At 39.2% G+C, this 20,880-nt stretch overlaps 1 protein-coding gene across 3 annotated transcripts; it reads right to left on the bottom strand.

Annotated features, from left to right (window-relative positions):
• Nucleotides 1-885: 885 nt before the first annotated feature.
• LOC144015048 (neuropeptides B/W receptor type 2-like) lies at nt 886-12,698 on the bottom strand. 3 transcript variants are annotated; one of them, XM_077515364.1, is made up of 2 exons: nt 12,615-12,698; nt 886-4,828 (listed from the first exon to the last, which is right to left on the bottom strand). In XM_077515364.1, the coding sequence occupies exon 2, from the start codon at nt 4,471-4,473 to the stop codon at nt 3,454-3,456; it is 1,020 nt and encodes a 339-aa protein (XP_077371490.1). In that variant the 5' UTR covers nt 4,474-4,828; nt 12,615-12,698; the 3' UTR covers nt 886-3,453. The 3 variants fall into 3 exon arrangements, with proteins under 3 accessions (XP_077371490.1, XP_077371489.1, XP_077371488.1); XM_077515363.1 differs by lacking the exon at nt 12,615-12,698 and adding an exon at nt 10,327-10,420; XM_077515362.1 differs by lacking the exon at nt 12,615-12,698 and adding an exon at nt 4,910-5,913.
• Between the last annotated feature and the right edge of the window lie 8,182 nt (nt 12,699-20,880).

Below are 20,880 nucleotides of genomic sequence, written 5' to 3' on the forward strand. Positions count from 1 at the left end.
CTGCGTTGCGTCAGTCCACTGATGAGCTCCAGCCGAGAGGATTCAGCTGCGTGTGATGATTCCTCCGAAGCAACGGGGAGCAAAAACAATTTCTGTTGGCAACGGGTGCCTTCAAAAACAGGCAACATAACAACCCTGTTTAATCATTTGAAGAAGTACTACCTCACAAGTGATTATGTGGAAAGCGTGACCATGGGAGTGGAGTCTGCACAGCCTCGCCTCCAAACGTAGCATCAGCAGTTTAACTGCTACTAATTAGTGGGGCAGCCAACAGACCAAAGCAGCAATCACTCTTTTTATCATGCACATTTGCAATTAAGTAGTAATGGTATATAACTGCAAAATGATGTTTACATTTCTTGGTGTCTTCATTACACCAAAATTACTTTGTTTGAAAAAATACTATTGTGTTAACAAATGTTCATGTTTAATAAATATATACTCTCTTGCTTATTTTTCAGTCTGTTAAATTATTTACATTACACAATGTCCCAATTCAAGTCCATGTTACATTTTTCATTTAGCTTCTAAAAAAAAAGTATTTCAAGACTAAATTGGCCACAAATATTGCATTAAGGATTATTGAAAATATATGTTAATTTAGTTCACTGGACTCAATCATGCCGAATGCAGCAGTCAACCATGCTTACGCCCAGCAGACCGAATCATGTGCCGTTAGCGCCCCTCAGTGGTCAAAGTGCATTCTTTCTATCTATCTATCTATCTATCTATCTATCTATCTATCTATCTATCTATCTATCTATCTATCTATCTATCTATCTATCTATCTATCTATCTATCTGTCTGTCTGTCTGCCTGTCTGTCAACAGAACAATCTTCTCATTGCATTGCTTTATTTCATTTCAAGGATTTCACTCCATCACATTGAGCTTTATTGATATATTTATTTGTGAAGTCACACATTCCCTTTATTTAATTGTTTGCTGTGTGCAGAAGAACACAAACACGTTACAATTACAAAGTCAGTGAAATAAAGAACAAGTACTTTTTTTTTTCCCCATGTGTGATGCATTCATAATGAGAGGAAGCAGCAGTCGTTGAGATTGAAACTGCAACCTTTTGCCGGTGGGTCACTAATTCATTCTGCTGCTGTTTGGCTCAGTGCTGATTGACATGACCTTGGGACTGACCCAAGCTTCTATTTTGAACATGGCCTCTCTTTCTTTTTCCACCAAATGCCAAACAACGGCATGCGTGCAGGTGATTAAATGTCTGCACCAGTAGTCTAATGTCCATCAACACATCAGCATACAGCAGGCCTAAATGCAAACGCTCTCCAAACAATGAAATACAAATGAAATAACAATGAAGCAGTCATGTGCAATTACACAACAGTGGACCCAAATCACATTCAATGCATCTATACAACTAATGAAAGGTCACATTTACAGGCAAGGTGAAATTGTACCAGGCTTAAATCTTTACAAAGGAGAATCTTTGTATTGACATCAAGTTAAAAAAAAAAAAAAAAAAAAAAAAAAAAAAGTGAGAATTATCCAGTAACCTTGATGAATTCAAACTCTCCGGCATTGACTCACAAAGTTAACCAGCAAAGAATTTTTCATTTGAAACATCACAGAGACTTTGATTCATTACACTTCTTTTTCAGTGGCAAACATGCATGAAACAAGCCTTTAGAATTATTTTTTTTATTTATTTATTTATTTTTTTTTATTCATTTATTTATTTTTATCTTCATATTTCGGCCTTAGCGACACCAACAAAAGAAAAAGACAAGATTCAACTTCAAATAAAAAAACAAACAGTACTGTACATACAGTATTGCCTACATTTATTGGTTAAGATGGACAGAGATGTTCAGAATAAAGATTACGTGGCTAAAAAGAGAGAAACTAAACACACATTTAAAAAAAAAAAAAAAAAAAATCATATGGAAAGGGTTTGACCTGCTTAGAATAATGAAATGTAAATTAGGCACTTTTCACAAGTGGAACCAATTAAGATTTTGAGGATTACGTTCTAAAAAAAATATGGTCTGGAATAAAGGTTGTTAATGGAAATAGAGGGAATGAAATGTTTTAAAATGTTTGTTTGCTCAAATGTAACATTTGCTATTCCCCAATTTGGATGTGAAATATGTTAAAATGTGTATTAGAGAGTATTATCTGCATCTAGCAGGTGAAATGCAGCAAATGTCTTTTTGTTTTTGTTTTTTTAAATAAAGTTTGAACAACAAAATAGCATATTATTAAACAAATGTAAAATGAATGTACACTAACTAGTTCAACATAATTGGTGTTTCTGTTTTCGTTTAAGGCAATAAGTTACTGTTAATGTTGAACTAAATACAGTGTATATGCGATAATGGTATTTTTTTTTTAATGACAATCAAACTGCTACGCATAGCGAAATGAAGTAGCAATGTGAACTTTTTTTTTTATATCAAGATGTGACTGTTGTAATGAGTCTCTATATCTGCCAGGGGGCGACAAAAGCTTACAAACATAAAGTAGATATTACCGAGTCCGGAGCCCTCCATTCGCATTGTGTTAACGACCAAAAGTAACACACATCACAAGTCAACACGTCAGCAACAGTCAGCATTAACACGAAAATGATGACAAAGATTCTAATGATTTTTAACCTTTGTACCTATGTATTGTATGTGTAGATTTGCAAATGAATGCTTTTGGAGGGGCAATGGGGGTCTTAATGTGCTCATTAAAACAATAATGTCTTCTGTCACATTCCAAGAACGTGCTTGTTAGGTTACTAAAGACTTGATAGTGAACTTTTATTTGAATATGATGCGTCACTTTTAAAGGGATACTTGACTCATTGAGCCATTTTTAGTAGTAAAAAAGTTAATATTTTGCTGTTGACTGAAGATGACATCACCTGTGCTGAGGAAATAGTTAACGACCAATCACGGCTGACCTGCTTTCTGGGTTTGGTCAGCAAACTGAGCCATGTTTGGTTGTTACCTGCTTCCTCAGCACAGGTGATATCATCTTCAGTCGACAGCAAGTGGAGAAATGTGTTTTTGTTCATCAAAAATAATGAAGTTATCACAATTATAGACAAAATATTATCTTCTTACTGTTGAAAATAGCTCAATGAGTCAATTATCTCTTTAAAACATCTTGGTGGACAATTGCTTTAATTATGAACTGTTCTTCCACACAAATTTACAATAACACATATTTGGTGTTAATAAACTGCACGTGCTAAAACAAGCTGATAAAATGATCCTCATAGTATTCACATTTTAAATATTTAGTTGATATAAGTGCTTGAGTCTTTGCTGATTTTTTCAGGTCCTTGGATACACGAAATATGGTGGGCATAATTTTGTTAGCAGAAGCCACTAAACAAAACATTTAGATGTATACACTTTTTTTTTTTTTTTTTACTGGTGTAACTCGAAATGTACATTTTTTTTTTTTTACTCCGCACGTGTCTGCACCGCGTTCAGGCTGGTCTGCATTCCAGCATCTTCTTGAAGGCCTTCCTAAAACTGTCATCTAGGAAGGCATAGAGAAATGGATTGAGGCAGGAGTTGGCGTAGCTGAGGCTGGTGATGAAGTAGGAGATCCCAATGAGCAAGGGCGTGGGCCTCAGGTCGGTGGTCAGGGCCACGATGGTGCTGAGGTGGAACGGCGTCCAGCAGAACAAGCAGACGGCCAAGACGATGAAGACCATGATGGTGACCTTCTTCTTGGCTTTGTCCAGCGCTTTGGCATTACTGTTGAGGCGCATGTTCCTCAGCTTGTAGAGCATCATGGTGTACAAGATGCAAATGGTGGAGACCGGGATGGCGAAGCCCAGGATGAGGGTGTAGATCCGACTGGCTTTGAACCACGAGCTCTCCGGTGCGGGGAAGCTGAGCACGCAGCTCTTTCTGCCATCGCTGGGCTCGACGAAGACGCCGGCGAAAATGCTGAATGGCATCACGATGACGATGACCAGCAGCCACACGCACAAGGAGATGATTTTGGCCGCCCGGTAGGTGCGGTACGGCATGCGCTTGGACCTCACCGTGGCCAGGACCACCAAGTAGCGGTCCACGCTCATCACAGTCAGGAAGTAGATGCTGGAGAAGATGTTATAGTGGTCGACGCTGAGGATGATTTTGCACAAAACCTCCCCGAAGGGCCAGTAGTGCAGCAGGTGCTCGGCGATGCTGATCGGGAGCACCAACGTGAACAAGTCGTCGGCGATGGCCAGGTTGAGGATGAACATGTTGGTGACCGTTTTCATCTTGGGAGCTTTGAGGATGACGTAGATGACGGCCGTGTTGCCGGTCAGGCCCGCGGCGCAGATCACAGAGTAGATGACGGGCAAGATGACGTACAGGTCAGCGTAGAAGTACAACTCGGAGGGAGGCGTGCAGTTCAGGCCGGTGCGGTTGCCCGATTCGAGGGTGTAGAAGTCAACGGTTTCATCGCACAGCGGCGGCGGAAAGACGTCGGGGTCGGACACGTTCTCCATGTTTTGGACAGGAACCAAAGAGACCCTAATGATTCATACTGAAGGAAAATTCCAGATGGAACGTTTTCGGGCAGACTTGAGGTTAAAGATGAATCTCAAATAAGTCTGAGTGATGTGGGGTAAGATCCTTGATTATACAGCTACAATGAATATGTTAAAAATAATCCTGACAGTTGACTTCTTTAGGAATGAACAAAAAAGTTCGGCTAAAGAAAGATGCCGTCGTTTTGAATCCACTTTTATTCTTCAAAGTCCGTAAGCTCTTTCTCCTCTGAATCTCTTCTGTCTCCTGGAAGTGTCCCTCCAAAAGATGTACTGTGCTCCTCTGCTGGGTGGCCCCCGCTAACTCCTCCTCCTTCGTGCACCATGGAGACAGAGAGGAACATGCGCAAAATATTGTATAGGACATGTATTTCAAATAGAAATTAGAATTTACCTTCAGTAATGAGATCCAGCAGAAGAGAGGAACAAAAACGGTTTGAAAAGCAGCTGAAATTTCTTTTTTGAAATAACTAAATGTCATCCGTGATATTTAAAAAAAAAAAGAAAAAAAAAAAGCTGTCAGATGCTTTTGAAGAAATGTTTGAATATGGAAGAGAAATCAGCTACCGTAGCATGCAGCCTCTACACTCCTCCCTCGACTCCTCAGCTGCTCAAGCGCCAGCATGTCTCTCTCTCTCTCTCTCTCTCTCTCTCTCTCTCTCTCTCTCTCTCTCTAACAGGAGTGATCAAATTGATTCTGACACTCACAAGGATGTCATGAGCAAGTTCGCCTTGGTCGTCCCTTAGGGCCTCATCCCAGTTGCACATGCCCAGAACACCTCACCAGGAGGCATCCTAACCAGATTCCCAATTCACTCACGCAAAGCTCCTCTGAAACAAAAGTACTTTGTGAGCTTCTTAACACATTCACTGCCAGCCCAGAAAAAAACTACATCATTTGACGTCTTTTGCCGTCAATGGCACACTGCCAGCCCAGAAAAAACTATATCATTTGACGTATTTTGCCGTCAATGGCAGTGAATGAGTTAACCTGCTTGTTCCATGATTGTGTTCTTTGGTCACCTGATAAATCTTTCTTCACCACGTCAGATTAATGTGAAATTTGCATCTCCAACCTAGAGAGGGACCGTCACTCTTTTCAGAGTGAAGAGTAAAGAGAGCAAACACAGAAGACTTGGTTTTCCCAATTGGATGTGAGAATTGTAGAAATCGTGGTCAGCTCAGCAATGCCCCATAGCCACCATACACAGTCTTGATGGTGCACCATTTCCCCTGCCTGTAGTTGTTCTCTTTGATCTAACTCCTTCCAGGCTTGCTTTAAAAACAAAACAAAAAACAAATCTCAATCACATTTGCAGTTGTGGAAATGTCATAGGTGTGATCAAAATCGAGAAGTTGCCAGACACTTGTAGCTATAAAACAGACATCAAACTGAGGTTGCAGTTTTTAGCAACACTGTTGTCATGGAAACATGTCACGAAACATCCAGAGAGTTTGTTGCCTCTCCCAATTGAGATTTCTTTCTCTGCCTGCGCACTCACAAAATACTTTAGAAGTCAGCAAGGACCTGGAATAAGGAATTAAAAGATCTTTCAGAGCAACTGACCACCGCTCATTTTCTTTCTAGCTTTTCCCTCTTTGAATATTTTAAAATACCGAAGCCCAGTGGAACCTCTTGACCGAGAATATAATTCAACGAATAACTAAAATATAAACAGAATATTTTATGTTAAAAACATCTCCAGGTCCCTCGTCTGGGCCGAGTCCATATTGTTTGTGTGCTTCAACCAGCTCTTTGTTGGTCTCATCAAAAACATCAACCACCCAACCATTCACAGTAGAATTGAGCCCAGATTTCCAACTTTCTGCCTCACACCCCTATGGATCACAACTTTCATCTTCATGGATTTTTTTTTTTTTTTTTGAATTGATACATTAAAATATGTAAAACTGTCAAAGCCTCTTTCTGTTCAGAGTATTTGTATAATACAGCGGAATTTCTAACGCTGAACACAAGTATATCGTTATATCTGTAGGTCCTAAATTGCTTTAAGTATGGCTGGGTGGTGGCTGGTTTTATAGCCAGATCAAGACATTTCACTACAAGCTAGAATATTAGGCCTAGTGTTAATTTTATCCGCTATTTTTAAATGTAGTCTCAGTTTTAGTCCAGTTTCAATCACACTTGTTAGTTTTTAATTATTTATTTTTTTATCAAAGTTAGTCAACCTTGTTCTGTTTTTATTTAGCCAACTTTTAGTCAACTATAAATCTAGCATTTTCGTCTTATTTTAGTCTAAGAGAACATAATTGTACTTGTCTCGTTTTAGTCAACAAAAGCTGTTAATGTTTTAGTCTAGTCTGTTTTTTTTTTTGTCAGCAGATAATGTTGAACATTTGGGTTCTAAAACTAGTACACATAAAATTTTCTCTCATCTTTTTGATGAAAAACAACTTACTTCACACACAATTATAGTGGCTATGGCTCCATACTACAAGCTAGTAAGTTAGCCAGTATGAGTTAGCGGTCGGTTTAACATTATTGTTGGAACGTTATAGCCATTGGATTATAATGTGACGTTGTAACTATAATTTACTTTAAAAAAAATAAAAAAATAAACAACACCGTGAATCCATCTCCTGTTTGTCTCATGTATTTGTGCATGTTGCACTCGCTAGCTGCAGATTTGAAAGGGGGTGTGTCACTGTGGGTCACATGACAGATTGGCAGAGAGGATTTTACAAAATCATATAATTTTCGACTCGTTTTTGTTCATGAACTAAAATGTCCATAGATTTCAGTCCAGTTTTTATTAAGTGAAGTACATTTTTATCTCATCTTCATTATTCGATGAAAATGCATACTGATTTAGTCCCAGTTATTGTTTATTAATGAGGGTTTCAGTCTAGTCTGCGTTCGGTGAAAAATGTGTGTTGATGAAAATTATTATTATTTTTTTTCGTTTTCGTTAACAAAATTAACACTATAGGCCTACTCAGTAGAGTGCAGACCTCCACCAATACTAGCACAGAAAACTGGTTTTCACAATCTCCTGGGTCACTACATAAACCACATGACTTATTGCAAAAACTGATAATAAAGTCCATGATCTACAACATTCCATAAAGAAATAGTGTCTTCTAATAACTTGAGCAATTAAATGACAACACAAAATAAAACTGTCTGGTCACATCATTAAAATACTGTTTGCGAATAATTCTAGAAACCAACAGCACCATTTACGATGACAGATTTGAGAATTTAAAAGCAGTTAGAGGGATCAAGTTGGCAGCATTAAGATGACTTCTCTGACATCAGACCATAAAGCGCCTGTGATCATCCATTAACACATGCAAAGACTCCCCGGGAACACAAACATCCTGACACCGGCTCAGAGGTGAAGCTGCCATGATGAATCAGACTTTAACCCGCTAGCGTCTCTAAAGCACTCAACATGCCATGACAACGTCTGTGAAGTACTCTATCAGTAGCTGCCCACCAGAATTGAAGTTAAAAGCCAATAGTCCCCAATAGTGGCTGTTGTGGAATTTAAAAAAACAAAATAAAACGTTCTAATACAGGGAATACACAAATGAAAAATTTAAAGATGACAGATCTTGCACAGTTTATTTTCTTGCCAAAAAAGTGAAGTAACAGACACCATATCAAGCAGTGCTATAGTGATACCTGGTGAAGATGAGATCTCATGCACAGATCTTTATTCTGCACCTCCCCATGTGGTAATATAACAATAAAATCACTACAGGGAAACAAATGGATCGAGACATTAAAAATAACACATTAGCTGAGTCTTTGTTCTTCTCCCTGCAAAATGTGCACATTGGGTAAGTCGACACACCCCAGTACAAATGCCGGCTTTTTATGATCAAAAAAAGAAATTGTTTAGAGAGGTTAAGTAAAAATAAACAACTGAGATCATCTGATTGCACAAGTGTGCACACCGTCTTAAAACTGGGAATATGGTTATGTTGCGAATTAGCCAATCACAATCAAATGTTAATGTTAAAATCTTCGTTTATTTTGACTTACCCTCTCTAACAGTGTTTTTTTTTTATTTATTGAGTTGTGCAAGTTACAGGGCATAATAATGGTGGAAAAGGTTTTGAAATTATTGTTGTCCTTTTTTTTTTAGATCACCAAACCCTGATATTTGAACATGGGTGTGCAGACCTTGCTGAATAATTTTGCCCTTCAGCAGATGCTGTGCTTTACTGATGCTGCCAGTTCCTAGTCAGGCACACGTCCTTGTAATGTAACTAAGCCAAGTGTTACTTTCCCATGATTCATTATGGCATGAGGGCCAAGGAACGCAACAGAAATGTAGTTTTACCAAAATAGGATTGCACAACCAACCTACTTAATGGTTGTGATAAAGGCACAGCTGCCACACTATTGTCAGACAAAAACAATCTCATCTAATTTCTTTATTCACGACCTTTTGAAGTCAAGATTCATCATTCTAAGGTTTTAATCGTGCCAGAAGCAGCGTACGGTAATCATATTTCACCTCATATTTCCCATTTAGTTTTCTTTTTGAGAGGAAGAAGTGATTCATAATTGATTCTGATTCTTAATTGAGGTGACAACAACCTTTTGAGACTGATCACCAGCGCCAATTTTCAGCTGATTGCCTTCAACAATTTTTTCTCTTTTGTTATTAGTTTTCAAGATGGGTTCTCTGTTCTTTACTTAATCGAGAGCCTTATTGTTTTATATTTTATTTTTTTAATGATGGCTAATGTATCTGATGTATCTGGTTACATCCAACACAGGTTTTTTGACTGATCTTTTTTTTTTTTTTTTTTTCCCCTTTTGAGCGGGATTATGGTCCTTTACTTATAGAACCCAATTGATTTTGAAAGAGAGACAGCTCAAGATGGCACCTACTGTCCAAAGTCTGTCATTTGCACACACGCACACGCACGCACGCACGCACTTAAGACACAGGCTTTCAGGCTTGAGATGTAAGTGTGTGTTATCTATGGCTTGTTCAGACTCCATTAAAGCCCAGAGTAATTGACTTGCTGCTGAGAGACATTTCGAGGTGAAAGGCATGTACGAGGCGAGAATTTCCCCCCCACTATGCAGCAACCCTTGGAAACACTTGGAGACATTAAAAAGCAAAGTGTGAACTGGTTAAAGATGTGGAGGTTAAACATGTTGACAATGATGGAGATTAATTACCAAGGAAAGTGAAGAGACATTTATCTACAGTTTAGTGTTCTTGTTGAAGGTTAACACATCGCATGGGATCAATATTCAGTTTTCATGAGCTTTTTCTCCCAAACTTATTGTCAGTCATTTATTACCTCCCCCCACATTGCCCCCCAATGCGGATGGGCTCATTTTTGATGATTGGCTGTGATCCCAAATGACTAGATATGCTCTGTGAACAAAATATTGGGGCATACTAGTGAAAGAAGAATATGTTGACATCTCAACATTTGTCAAGAGATGCTGTCACCTGAGAAAAAGCCCGTTTGCTTGCCATCTCTACTCATATAACTGTACCAATAAATCAAACCAAAAGAATTTGGCTGAAGTATAATCAAAACAATAAACTTTCATCTTTACTCCGCTGAGTATGCTTTTTCAAGTTTGACAGCGAGTTTTTGAAAGCCATTAGCTGGTGCCACTTCGGTTAGCAAAGTTACTAGCGCATTCAAAATGAGTTATTTTGACTCCTGTAAGTACGGCCAGAGATGTGTGAGGGTTGGCTGCCTTTTCTGGCTCCGATCCTCCTGGTACTCATTTGGGACATCTTGACATCTTTAGTGTGGTGAGTTGTCATTGATTTGTGTCACATGAAGGTGGGATGCATTGCTTACCCTCTAATAGTGTTGGAATGGTCTATGTTGTTTATACTTCTCATTCAACCAGAGTGAAAAATCAATCTATCCTGGCAAAATGTATCCAGATTGGTGTTTTCAACAATAATGACAAGCTGGAATCCAAACCAAAATGAAATATAATGAGACTGTCATGAGCTGAAGGTTGGATCCCAAAGCGCAGACACAAATACAATTTGAGCTATTTATTCACATCGAGAGGCGTGGAACAAACTTGACTAGACCAGAAACAAAGAGAGTTGCACAGAGGGACAGTGGTAACAGAAGTAATAATCCAACAAAGACACCCACTTCTCAAGAGGCTTATATAGACAAGGAATCGATCTGATTGGTTGTGGCTTGACATGTGGGTAACAGGACGGACATGGAATTATCTGATTGGCTGTTGACCAGGTAAAGGGATGAAAGATTCTTGACATCACATAGCCCTTGACATCACATAACATCACATAGCCTAAAACCAGTTGAAACTAGATGCGAGTTACATCAGTTCAAAACAGACACTTGACATCACAGTCATGAACCCAAACTTAACAGGTCATGAACTCAAACTTAACCCTGGTGTGACCCCAGACATGACAAAGACTGTTTTTAGTTATTTTTTGTTTTAGTGCTAGGAGTTATATAAAAATGTAAGGAGTAGAAGTACAAAGTAGGCTGAAAATTACTACTTTCAGTTAAGAATAGACAAAGCATAGATAACTTGTTTACTTGGTAATTTGGCTTATTTGCCAGTATCCCATTGTGCTGTAGAACATTTATCAATCTGTAGAGATGGGAAAGTCCAGAAAGTAAAAGTCTGCCACAGATTGGCTGTAGCCACAACCCACAGCTGCTTCTACCACCCGAGCTCCTTTACCTGCCAGTTGAATAGAAGCACCTGTGGCTAAAGCCAAACAGTGGCAGGGTTTTTACTTTCTGAAGCTAAATTTCCCATCTCTGACATGATTTAATGTCCATTAAGATGTAGCAGGCTGTATAAATGGGCTCTCTGTTCTCCCTGCTTCTTAAAGCTGGTGACAAAGAGAATTACCAACTCACACATTAGAGTCCAATTCCAGCACATTAGCTTTTTCACTTCAGAGCCCATCGAAGACCAGATCATGGCCGGCTCACTCTCACAATCCGATTTCTTCAACTCTGCCAGCATCCAATAATCACAAATCTACTTTTATTCAGATAAATGAGAGCAATAAACGTGAGAGTGGGCACACCTGTTATGCATCGTACTTCACCACTTTGTGAAGTTTTTGTTCCTACTTATCGGCCCACTTTGAAGACTGGAAGGATTCGTCAGCATTTTTCACACAGCCCAAAAAGTTGGAAGCATACAAGTGCTTTGCTATGATTTAGGGATATCAAAAGTCATCTAGTCCAACGTTTATTGTGCAATTCTTCGTCCCATAACTTTTGATTGCGAGCACCAACAAGACTGTGCCCTGTTAGCAGATCAGCGCAACACAAGGCTAAATTGAAGCACACATCATTTTCCATGTTGTGAGATGAGTTTATGAATGAATTTAGAAGCAAAATGTGATTCAAGCGGAGACAAATCTGCTGATTTTGCATCTTAAAATAGCACGCAGGTCTGAAAGGCAGGTGCATGCATATGACAGATATTGTCAGGGGAAACTTTCCTGCACATGCAATCATTTTGGAAATGAAAAAAAAAAAAAACTAAATATATATATATATATATATATATATATATATATATATATATATATATATATATATATATATATATATATATATATATATATATATATATATATATATATATTTAGAGGGGGATAATATTCGCAGAAAAAACTCACAGATTTATGAGAAATAAACTCGCAAATTTGCGACTTCATAAGGTGGCAAAATTGCGACTTTATAAAGTGGCAAATTTGCAAGAAAAAAAATGCAGAAACTTACACAAAATACACGTAGCATAATTGGATGTTTGTGCCAATACTTTTTTTTTTTGCCTGCGTCGGGCAGTAGGAGCATTTAAGTTAATTTGTTAAAAAGTTTATATACTTGTACATTTCCAGAATTATTATTTACACATTCATAAATTTTGGCTTTTTTTTTTTTTTTGCGTGTATAAGTAGCTAAGTTGATGTGTTGAATCTGCTGATCTCATTCACTTGCATTTACCTAAAGTATGCTAGCTTCTAATTGGTTAGTGTTAGTCAGCTGATAAGGGGTCAGGAAGTGTTGCCACTCTATCTGCTGTGTATGACGAGTAAAGTTTAGGAAGAAATCGGTCTCCATCCTACCTTTTTATTTTATAAAGAGTGTTCCATTAACCACCAACGAATCCTCACGTTAGCTTCTGGTGGACAAAAGCCAGCACCTCGTCCAGACTAATGCTATGCTACATATGTCCATCCATCCATCCATTTTCTTGACCGCTTATTCCTCACAAGGGTCGCGGGGGCTGCTGGCGCCTATCTCAGCTGGCTCTGGGCAGTAGGCGGGGGACACCCTGGACCGGTTGCCAGCCAATCGCAGGGCACACAGAGACGAACAACCAACCACACTCACAAGCACACCTAGGGACAATTCGGAGCACCCAATTAACCTGCCATGCATGTCTTTGGAATGTGGGAGGAGACTGGAGTACCCGGAGAAGACCCACGCGGGCACGGGGAGAACATGCAAACTCCACCCAGTAAGGTCCGAGCCTGGACTCGAACCGGAGACCTCAGAACTGGGAAGCGGACGTGCTAACCACTCGACTACCGTGCCGCCTGCTACATATGTATTTCTCGCAATATTCTGTTTTTTTTTTCCTCGCAAATTTGCCACTTTATAGCAGTTTTTTCTCACAAATTTGAGAGAGAAAAAAATCACTCTAAATATATATATATCCTCTAAAAATATGTATATTTATATGTGGCCCTAATACGCTGTTGTAAAAATATTTTTTTTTTAATTTATTTATTTATTTATTTTTATTTAATTTTACATATAACAGAAAACATTCACAAACAATCACCGGTGGACAGGACATTCTTCTTGCATTAGTATTGCACTTGCTGTAGATTATTTTTCAGGAAATCTGCATGTTTTTGTTTAATGGTGACATCTCTTTCAAACCAACCAACACACTAATGAATGGACATGGAGTGTATTATACAATACATTTTTAAGCTAGCTCTTTTAATATCCTGGTTGTGCTGAGGTACAATTATTGAAATACGCTGACTGTGCTCCTTTGACTAGATCCTTTTGAATACAGTATGCTGTTGTATGTTTATGTACAGCACTTTGTATACAGCAATGCCTGTTCTTAAAGCGCTTTATAAATAAAGTTGAGTGGCATTATTCAGTCTATGAATAGATTTACTCAGTGGTGTTTAGATATGGAGGAAAAAAAAGCTCACTGCACTTAATTTAGAGAGTGTAAATGCACAAATGACACACAAGAAAGTAGAATATAATGTAACACAATCACACGCGTGTATGAGCGCACATGCACACCCCCGCACACGCAATGCTTTCATACACCACAATGGAATCAAGGTAATTATTAGCCCCTTCCCGGAGGAGGAGGCCTAAAGTTAATTTGAGGTGTAATTGTTCCGCCAATAATCACGTTTCAAGGCAATACAACCTAATCAGATTTATTTTTTTTTATCTTTGTGTCAGCCACACATGAACCAGCACTGTATTCCTTCAGCGTTTCAATCCCTAATGGAAAACGCACATCTGTCTCTTCTAAGTTCACACTGACCCAGCTTTTTTTTTTTTTTTTTAAATGAGCCTGACAAGGTCCAATATTACAGAAAAGGTATGAGGAGCAGGCGGTAATTGTAGCTGAGGCGAGGCTGCACCTTTTAGGAGGCAGGCAAACACTACTTTTCGTCATCTTCTGCCTCTACGTATGAAACCGCAACCATTCCTTGGAGTTTATCAAAATAACTGAATGACTTCCTCAATTGCAAGATATACAATATACTTTCGCAACAGCTTAAGTTACTCCACAAAGATCATTTTTATTATTGTACAATCCCAAATCCCTTTAAAAGAGAGTTTGCTTTGAAAAAGGATATCCTGACTCACTGCAGCCGCAAGTCGATTTGACAAAAGCAGTGACACATATGTTACCGTGGAGATGTGTCCGAAGGCCAGACCTGGCCTTGTCATTATGAGCTTATGCAAGATTTGTCTACGTCTGCAGCTTTCTTATCAATTTCTTTTTCAGTTTTCGGTTTTTCTTAGGGTTGCTTGATAAATCTTGATAAGTTATTGTGAGGTAGGACATCAGTTGATTCCTAAGCCTATTTTTACTGTGGATTATATAAAACCAACTCTTTGTCTCATACATCAAGATCCACATCATCCACTTCTCTTTTGTAGTATTAATCATTTTGGCAACACACCAGAGAAGATATCTGGAAATGAAGTGCACTGGGGCCAAATCTTTTCTTTACAGTGACAAAGAACAGAACAAGGGATAGGCAACCTAAATGATGGGGGGGGGGGGCGCACAATTTCTTATCAGGGATACTTGGAGCAGTGAGGTCACATATAATATGGATAAAATGTGCATGTCTGGTTCTTATTGAATGAATGCACAGAGGGTAGGTATCACACAACAAAATCATTGTCCATATCGCAAATTGCTTGGCTGACTCATTTACCCGTGTGAACACAATGTAGTATAGGGCAGTAAAGTTGGTCCCGGATGCATCCCCCTTTAATGTGAGTCCGACACACCAGCCGCTTGTCAAATTAAGTCACCATATGTAATTGTTGCACTAATAAACATTTGGAGGAAAACTAATTTACTAACTCATTTACAAACAAACTGTCAAAGCTGTGGGTGGGGTGGGGGGGATTCTGTTGTGTACTTTTGAGACAATGGGGCCTATTCGCGAAAGGTTTGCGTCGCCTTTGCACAGCGCTAACCGTTAAAAATGGAGCAATCCGGGAGCGCCTAATTCACTAAACACGCACAGATGGGGAAATCCGTCATCAAGCGTGCGGCCAACCAGATTGCGCCACGGTGCGGCGGTGTTATTTGTGCGTATGTAAATTAGGTAATTTGCAACCATGTGACGCAAAATCTGCCCACCCCAATGCAAATGAGACTCATTGATATACAGCGTCTAATTCACTAACGCCAGCGCAAATAGCCACACAGTTTGCGTGACGCAAATAACGTTTTTGGAAAGCATGTATTAACCTAACGCAACCTCGATCCCGGGATCGTGACAGCAGTGCATTGCACGGTGCACCATCTCTCTCTGGCTGTTCACGCAGAGAGGAGAGAGAGAGAGGGAAGGGGACATTCCTCAATGTTGGTTTAGGACAACGTAACCCGGGCTGATCGGCAATGGCAATGTTCTCCCCGTGCCCGCGTGGGTCTTCTCCGGGTACTCCGGTCTCCTCCCACATTCCAAAGACATGCATTGCAGGTTAATTGGGCGCTCCGAATTGTCCCTAGGTGTGCTTGTGAGTGTGGATCTTTGTTCGTCTCTGTGTGCCCTGCGATTGGCTGGCAACCAGTCCAGGGTGTACCCTGCCTACTGCCCAGAGCCAGCTGAGATAGGCTCCAGCACGACCCTTGTAAGGAATAAGCGTTCAAGAAGATGGATGGATGGATGAATGAAGAGCCGCAAGAGGACATCCATCTATAAAGTGAGGCCGGCTGCAGAGACTGATAAAGATGATGATGGGCCCGCACGTTCCCGACATTTGATAGGCGTTTTCCACGGACGAGCAGGAGAGCTGGTAGGATGGTCTTCCGCATTCGCATTTTTCAGTGACAAACGGACATTTGGCTTCTACTTTCTGAGAAATCGTTGAGTCCACTTTTCAGTCGGCAGGATGAGTCCATCATATATCCATCTGTGGGTTGTAGGCGTGACCATGTCTGCCATCCAGTTATGGCGGCCTTTCCCAATGGCCATCAAAGCTGACCATTAGTCACGTTTGGGGTGCCTCATGTGCGCAAATTGGTCGGCTTCCAACCAACCGTATTGTCAGAGTTATTATTATTATTAATTCAATCTCTGATGTAATAACTTTAGTTACTGATTGATTGAATTATTTTTTATGTTATTATCTGTTCTCATGCTGCTGGACATATAAATTTCCCAGAGGGAGCCATCAGAGGTGTAACAAGAGTTCCAATCAAATGTTGTCATCCCAGCATCTAATTATCTGAATTTGCAAAGCCGCAACATCTGTTTGAATCCGCACTTTTGAAAGCTACATCTACAAATGCCAGCTCGATTGTTAGGCCTCTGAATTACAAATTTGACAGGAAGGCAGCATTGTCGTGTGTCATTATAACAAAAATAACATTAAAAAAAAAAAAAAAAAAAAAAAAAAACTGTACATGCCAAATTGACACAAATTGTAAACTTTGCTGAGATGGACACTGTGCTAAAATGTTTAGCATTTTTGGCATCCAATAGTTGCCTTACTACAAAGTTGTGCCCATATTTCCCCCTCAGAAGAAAAAATAAATAAATAACAGGTGTTGCAGCTTGGTACCTGGAAATATCTCTCACCGAGGTCACGGTTTTACTTGACTTGGATCATATTCATATTTAATATTTGTAACGGTTAGCAAGCAGGGATTGGAAGCCCACTATCACAAATCAAATATTAAACAAGAGATTGCAGGTGTGAAAAGAAGGATCTGAGATAGAATGGCATGAATCAGTCCATGGCGACAAATAATCCTGTGATGTTTTATTTACACTTTTAATTTGATTGCTTGGTTCAAACAAAGCTGATTACACATCACTTATCTGTTCCAGCATTTAAGACAAGCAGGATTTTTCTTCCTCGATGCAACAAGGGCTTTTTTTCCTCTTTTTTTTTGTCTCTGTGATCATCTGTTCACAGCCCCCCCTTAGGTCAAATCTGCGACCCAACACTTCAAACACTTTCGTCAGCGTGTCTGAGCCAAAGTGCACCACCATAACAACCTCTCAGGATCTGTTGTGAATGTGCGGGCCGGTTGCAAACGAAAAAATGTGATGACACCTCTCCCAAGTTGAGAAAACAGAATGCGGAACAACATCACTCAATTTGATAGCCACCAGGGTGACAAGTCTGGGGGCGGCGGCAGCTGTGGATGCCACATGTGCAAATGGAGATTATTTTCCAGTCAGGTTAGTAGATGAAACTCAAAATCACATCCATAACTGATTGATTATTAATGACATCAGGGAGGTTTCTGTTTCAAATCATAATCAAATCCAATTTTCATTTATATAGCACTTAACTTCACACATTACAAATGCAACAAAGAAGGGAATTAGCAACAAGTTTACAAAAACCCACTCCATATACACTACTGGACCCCCATTATGCCTAATTGGGCAGGGAGACGCACACGTGAGGTCCGCACAACTAAACGCGGCAAAATTACGTCATATCAGCAACAACACCTCTCTGCGCAGCACCCACATTGCCCACATGTTCCGCACCGTGTACCTACAAGAATTTGTAACCTATGTGGACATAGTGTAGCAACGTTGTATATGGTTCAAAAGTTCTGTAGTTTCCTATGGTCCAGAGTGGTCATGAAGACACCGGGGAGGAAGTTGTAGGGCGGTGGTGAGGGAAGAGGAGACAGATTGTAAACTATGCACTGGTTAGCATGGTTGTTGTCTTGGCGTGGTTAGGGCTGACAGCAGTCATTTCTGTGTTCTAATTAAAGAGTTTCTTGCTAGCTTGCCCACTTGGCTTGATGAATTATGCACTGCTGCAATAACAACCTGGACTGCCAACATCCGCAGATAAACTAAGAGAATAAGTAGAAGAAGAAGAAGAGAGAGAAGAAGAAGAAGAAGAAGAAGAAGAAGAAGAAGAAGAAGAAGAAGAAGAAGAAGAAGAAGAAGAAGAAGAAGAGAGAGAAGAAGAAGAAGAAGAAGAAGAAGAAGAAGAAGAAGAAGAAGAAGAAGAAGAAGAAGAAGAAGAAGAGAAGAAAAAGAAGAAGAAGAAAAAGAAGAAGAATTCCTCCAGAACAGCGAAAGGTAAACAAACCTCATTTTTAATACTTAATTTGAGCTGGTCACGTCACTTTAATAAAGTTTGTGTAGTTGTATTCACCAATTCATCACGATATTAATGATGACAGCGTGACGGACCGGTGAAATTCACTCACAGTCCTAAAATAGCGGCTGTAATTTAGCGATAACGAAAGCACGGTTAAAATAACGATGACTGATTGACAATTAGTTTGGTTCGGCTTGAAATAACGACAAATTGATAATGACAGGCGGGTGTCCTGGCCGTTGATGACTGAGGGATCGTTAAAATTTATTGACACGCCCACTTGTGGGTGACAGGTGACATGTTACATTCAGGAACTCATTTACAGGTTGTGAAGCTGAATTAAAAACATAGATAAAAGTCCTAATTTTCTTTTATTTGTTGTTGAGTCACACTGGAACTATCTCATCTTCGTCCGACAGCGCACATGGTGAGATGCCGCTTTTTAGTCCAACCATTTTGTCCATTCTCCATGAACCAGGAAGTAGCCTGTCCAAATGAATTCAAATTCAATTAATTTTTAGCAACTCTGTTTATAACAGGCCATCCCTGTCCCAGAATTGAAAACATAAACATTGTTAGCATTGTTTCATCTTGGATCATCCGCCCGGAGTGCATGGTATGCTTTTTGTTGAATTAGGGCTGTTGTTTATGATAGTTTTCGAGATTTTATGTTGCACCAGCTGTCAGCTTTTCACAGGACAGGAGACAACTTCAGCAGGAAACAAACACTCCTCTTCCCTGAGGTGAAATAGGCACCAAGCAGCTATTAAGCAAAATTACTTTGCAGCCAGAGTCATCTCTGTTTCTGGTTCAATGGAATCTGCTCCTCCTCAGCCTAGGACTTTTATTAGGGATTTACCTGAGGGAAACCAGTTTGCTGAAGTGGGCGGATGCTAGATGACTTCAAGTGTCAAACCTTTTCACATGAGTTGAACACAAATTGCAAATATTAATTATTTGTGATTCGCTCAGAGAGAGAGAGAGAGTCATTGATGACGGATACTTGTTTTTGTCCTATTAAAGTAAAAGTAAAGGGAAACTAAGAACATTGTCTCTCTGTATGATTTGCACTAGAATTTGATGAGGTCTTGCTTTATGGAAATCATTTGTTAGCTCACTAACTGTAAAGCTGAACTTACTTCAGTTCTTTGCTCAAGATTTCTGAACTTGGATAGTTAGTAACTTTTGTAGAGTTGGAACACTACTTCAAAACGAAGAGGAGTTGAAACAGAATGTGGAACGACAAAGGTAAAAGCAGCTCACCGGCTGCAATAACACCTTCATCAAGCTAGTTATATTTCCCTGCTGTCTCCTACTCTTAGTCCCCACGCTAAATAAGCTTAATATAAGTTTGCCCAAGGCTACGCATGTGGCTGGCATTACTTAAAAATAAATATTTAACTGGGTTATAAAAGGTTGTAGGCAAAACAAATCTGGTCTAAAACTACTGTTTGCCTTCAATCTTGTACAGGAAATTTCATTACCGCCATAATGGCAAGCTACACATAAATGGAGAAAATTGTTTGAAGTAGCAACACTTCGTGCAACATTTACCATCAACATCAGGGATTTTAAATGCTGGATAGTTTGGACGCAATTCAATCATTATCCATTAACAAGCTGCTGCCGAGAAAAAAAAAATAAAAATAAAATAAAATATATATATATATATATATATATATATATATATATATATATATATATATATATATATATATATATATATATTAGGGGTGTGAATTGCCTAGTGCCATTCGATTCGATTCGTATCACGAGTCATAGTTTATGATTCAATTCGATACCGATTAATCCCGATACGAATTTTTAAGTCGATTGTTGTGATTTCTTTTAGAAAATACTATTCAGTTATCTTGTGCATGTATACTGTAAGATTTGTATGAAAAGGTATCATTTATTTATCTGAAACTTCAGTCTTATAAATTGTGAGCCACTGTATTTAACAAACATGTTGTAATCTGTTTCATGTTTGAACAGCATTGAAATTAAATATTAAGGCTTAATGCTCCATTAATATAACATTCTTCCATGCTAAAGGTGTGAATCCTAACCCTAAGTAAGACGTTTTGTTGAATATTTTTCCATCAAAATTGGATGTTTAAAAATCGATTCGGCTGCCTATTGAATCGATTCGAGAATTGCGAGCTGTAGTATCGCGATATATTGCCGAATCGATTTTTTTAGGGGTCCACAATGTGAACTGGAACTGGCTCAAACTGAATTTTGACCAGAAGTTTCTTCTAAACACTCTACTGATACACCAGGGAGGTTTTTTTTACCTCTCCCTCTCCCCCGCCATGAAATATTCAAGACGATGCAAGGCTGAAGAGCGTGGAAAGATGTGTGTGCGTGTTTATCAAAGCCATGAAAAGAAAACATGTCAAACCCATGAAAAGAAAACATGTTTTACTACTTTTCTTTTTTGAACTAGTCTCTATATTGCCGTCTGTCAGCTGTGTACTGGACTGTAGCACAGGATTTGGGGTCTTTAATTATTGATCG

The sequence above is a fragment of the Festucalex cinctus genome, chromosome 2, assembly GCF_051991245.1.
Source record: "Festucalex cinctus isolate MCC-2025b chromosome 2, RoL_Fcin_1.0, whole genome shotgun sequence".
NCBI lineage: Eukaryota > Metazoa > Chordata > Actinopteri > Syngnathiformes > Syngnathidae > Festucalex > Festucalex cinctus.

Coding starts and splice junctions, on each gene's coding strand:
- LOC144015048 (XM_077515364.1), bottom strand. CDS start 4,473: ATGGAGAACGTGTCCGACCCCGACGTCTTTCCGCCGCCGCTGTGCGAT.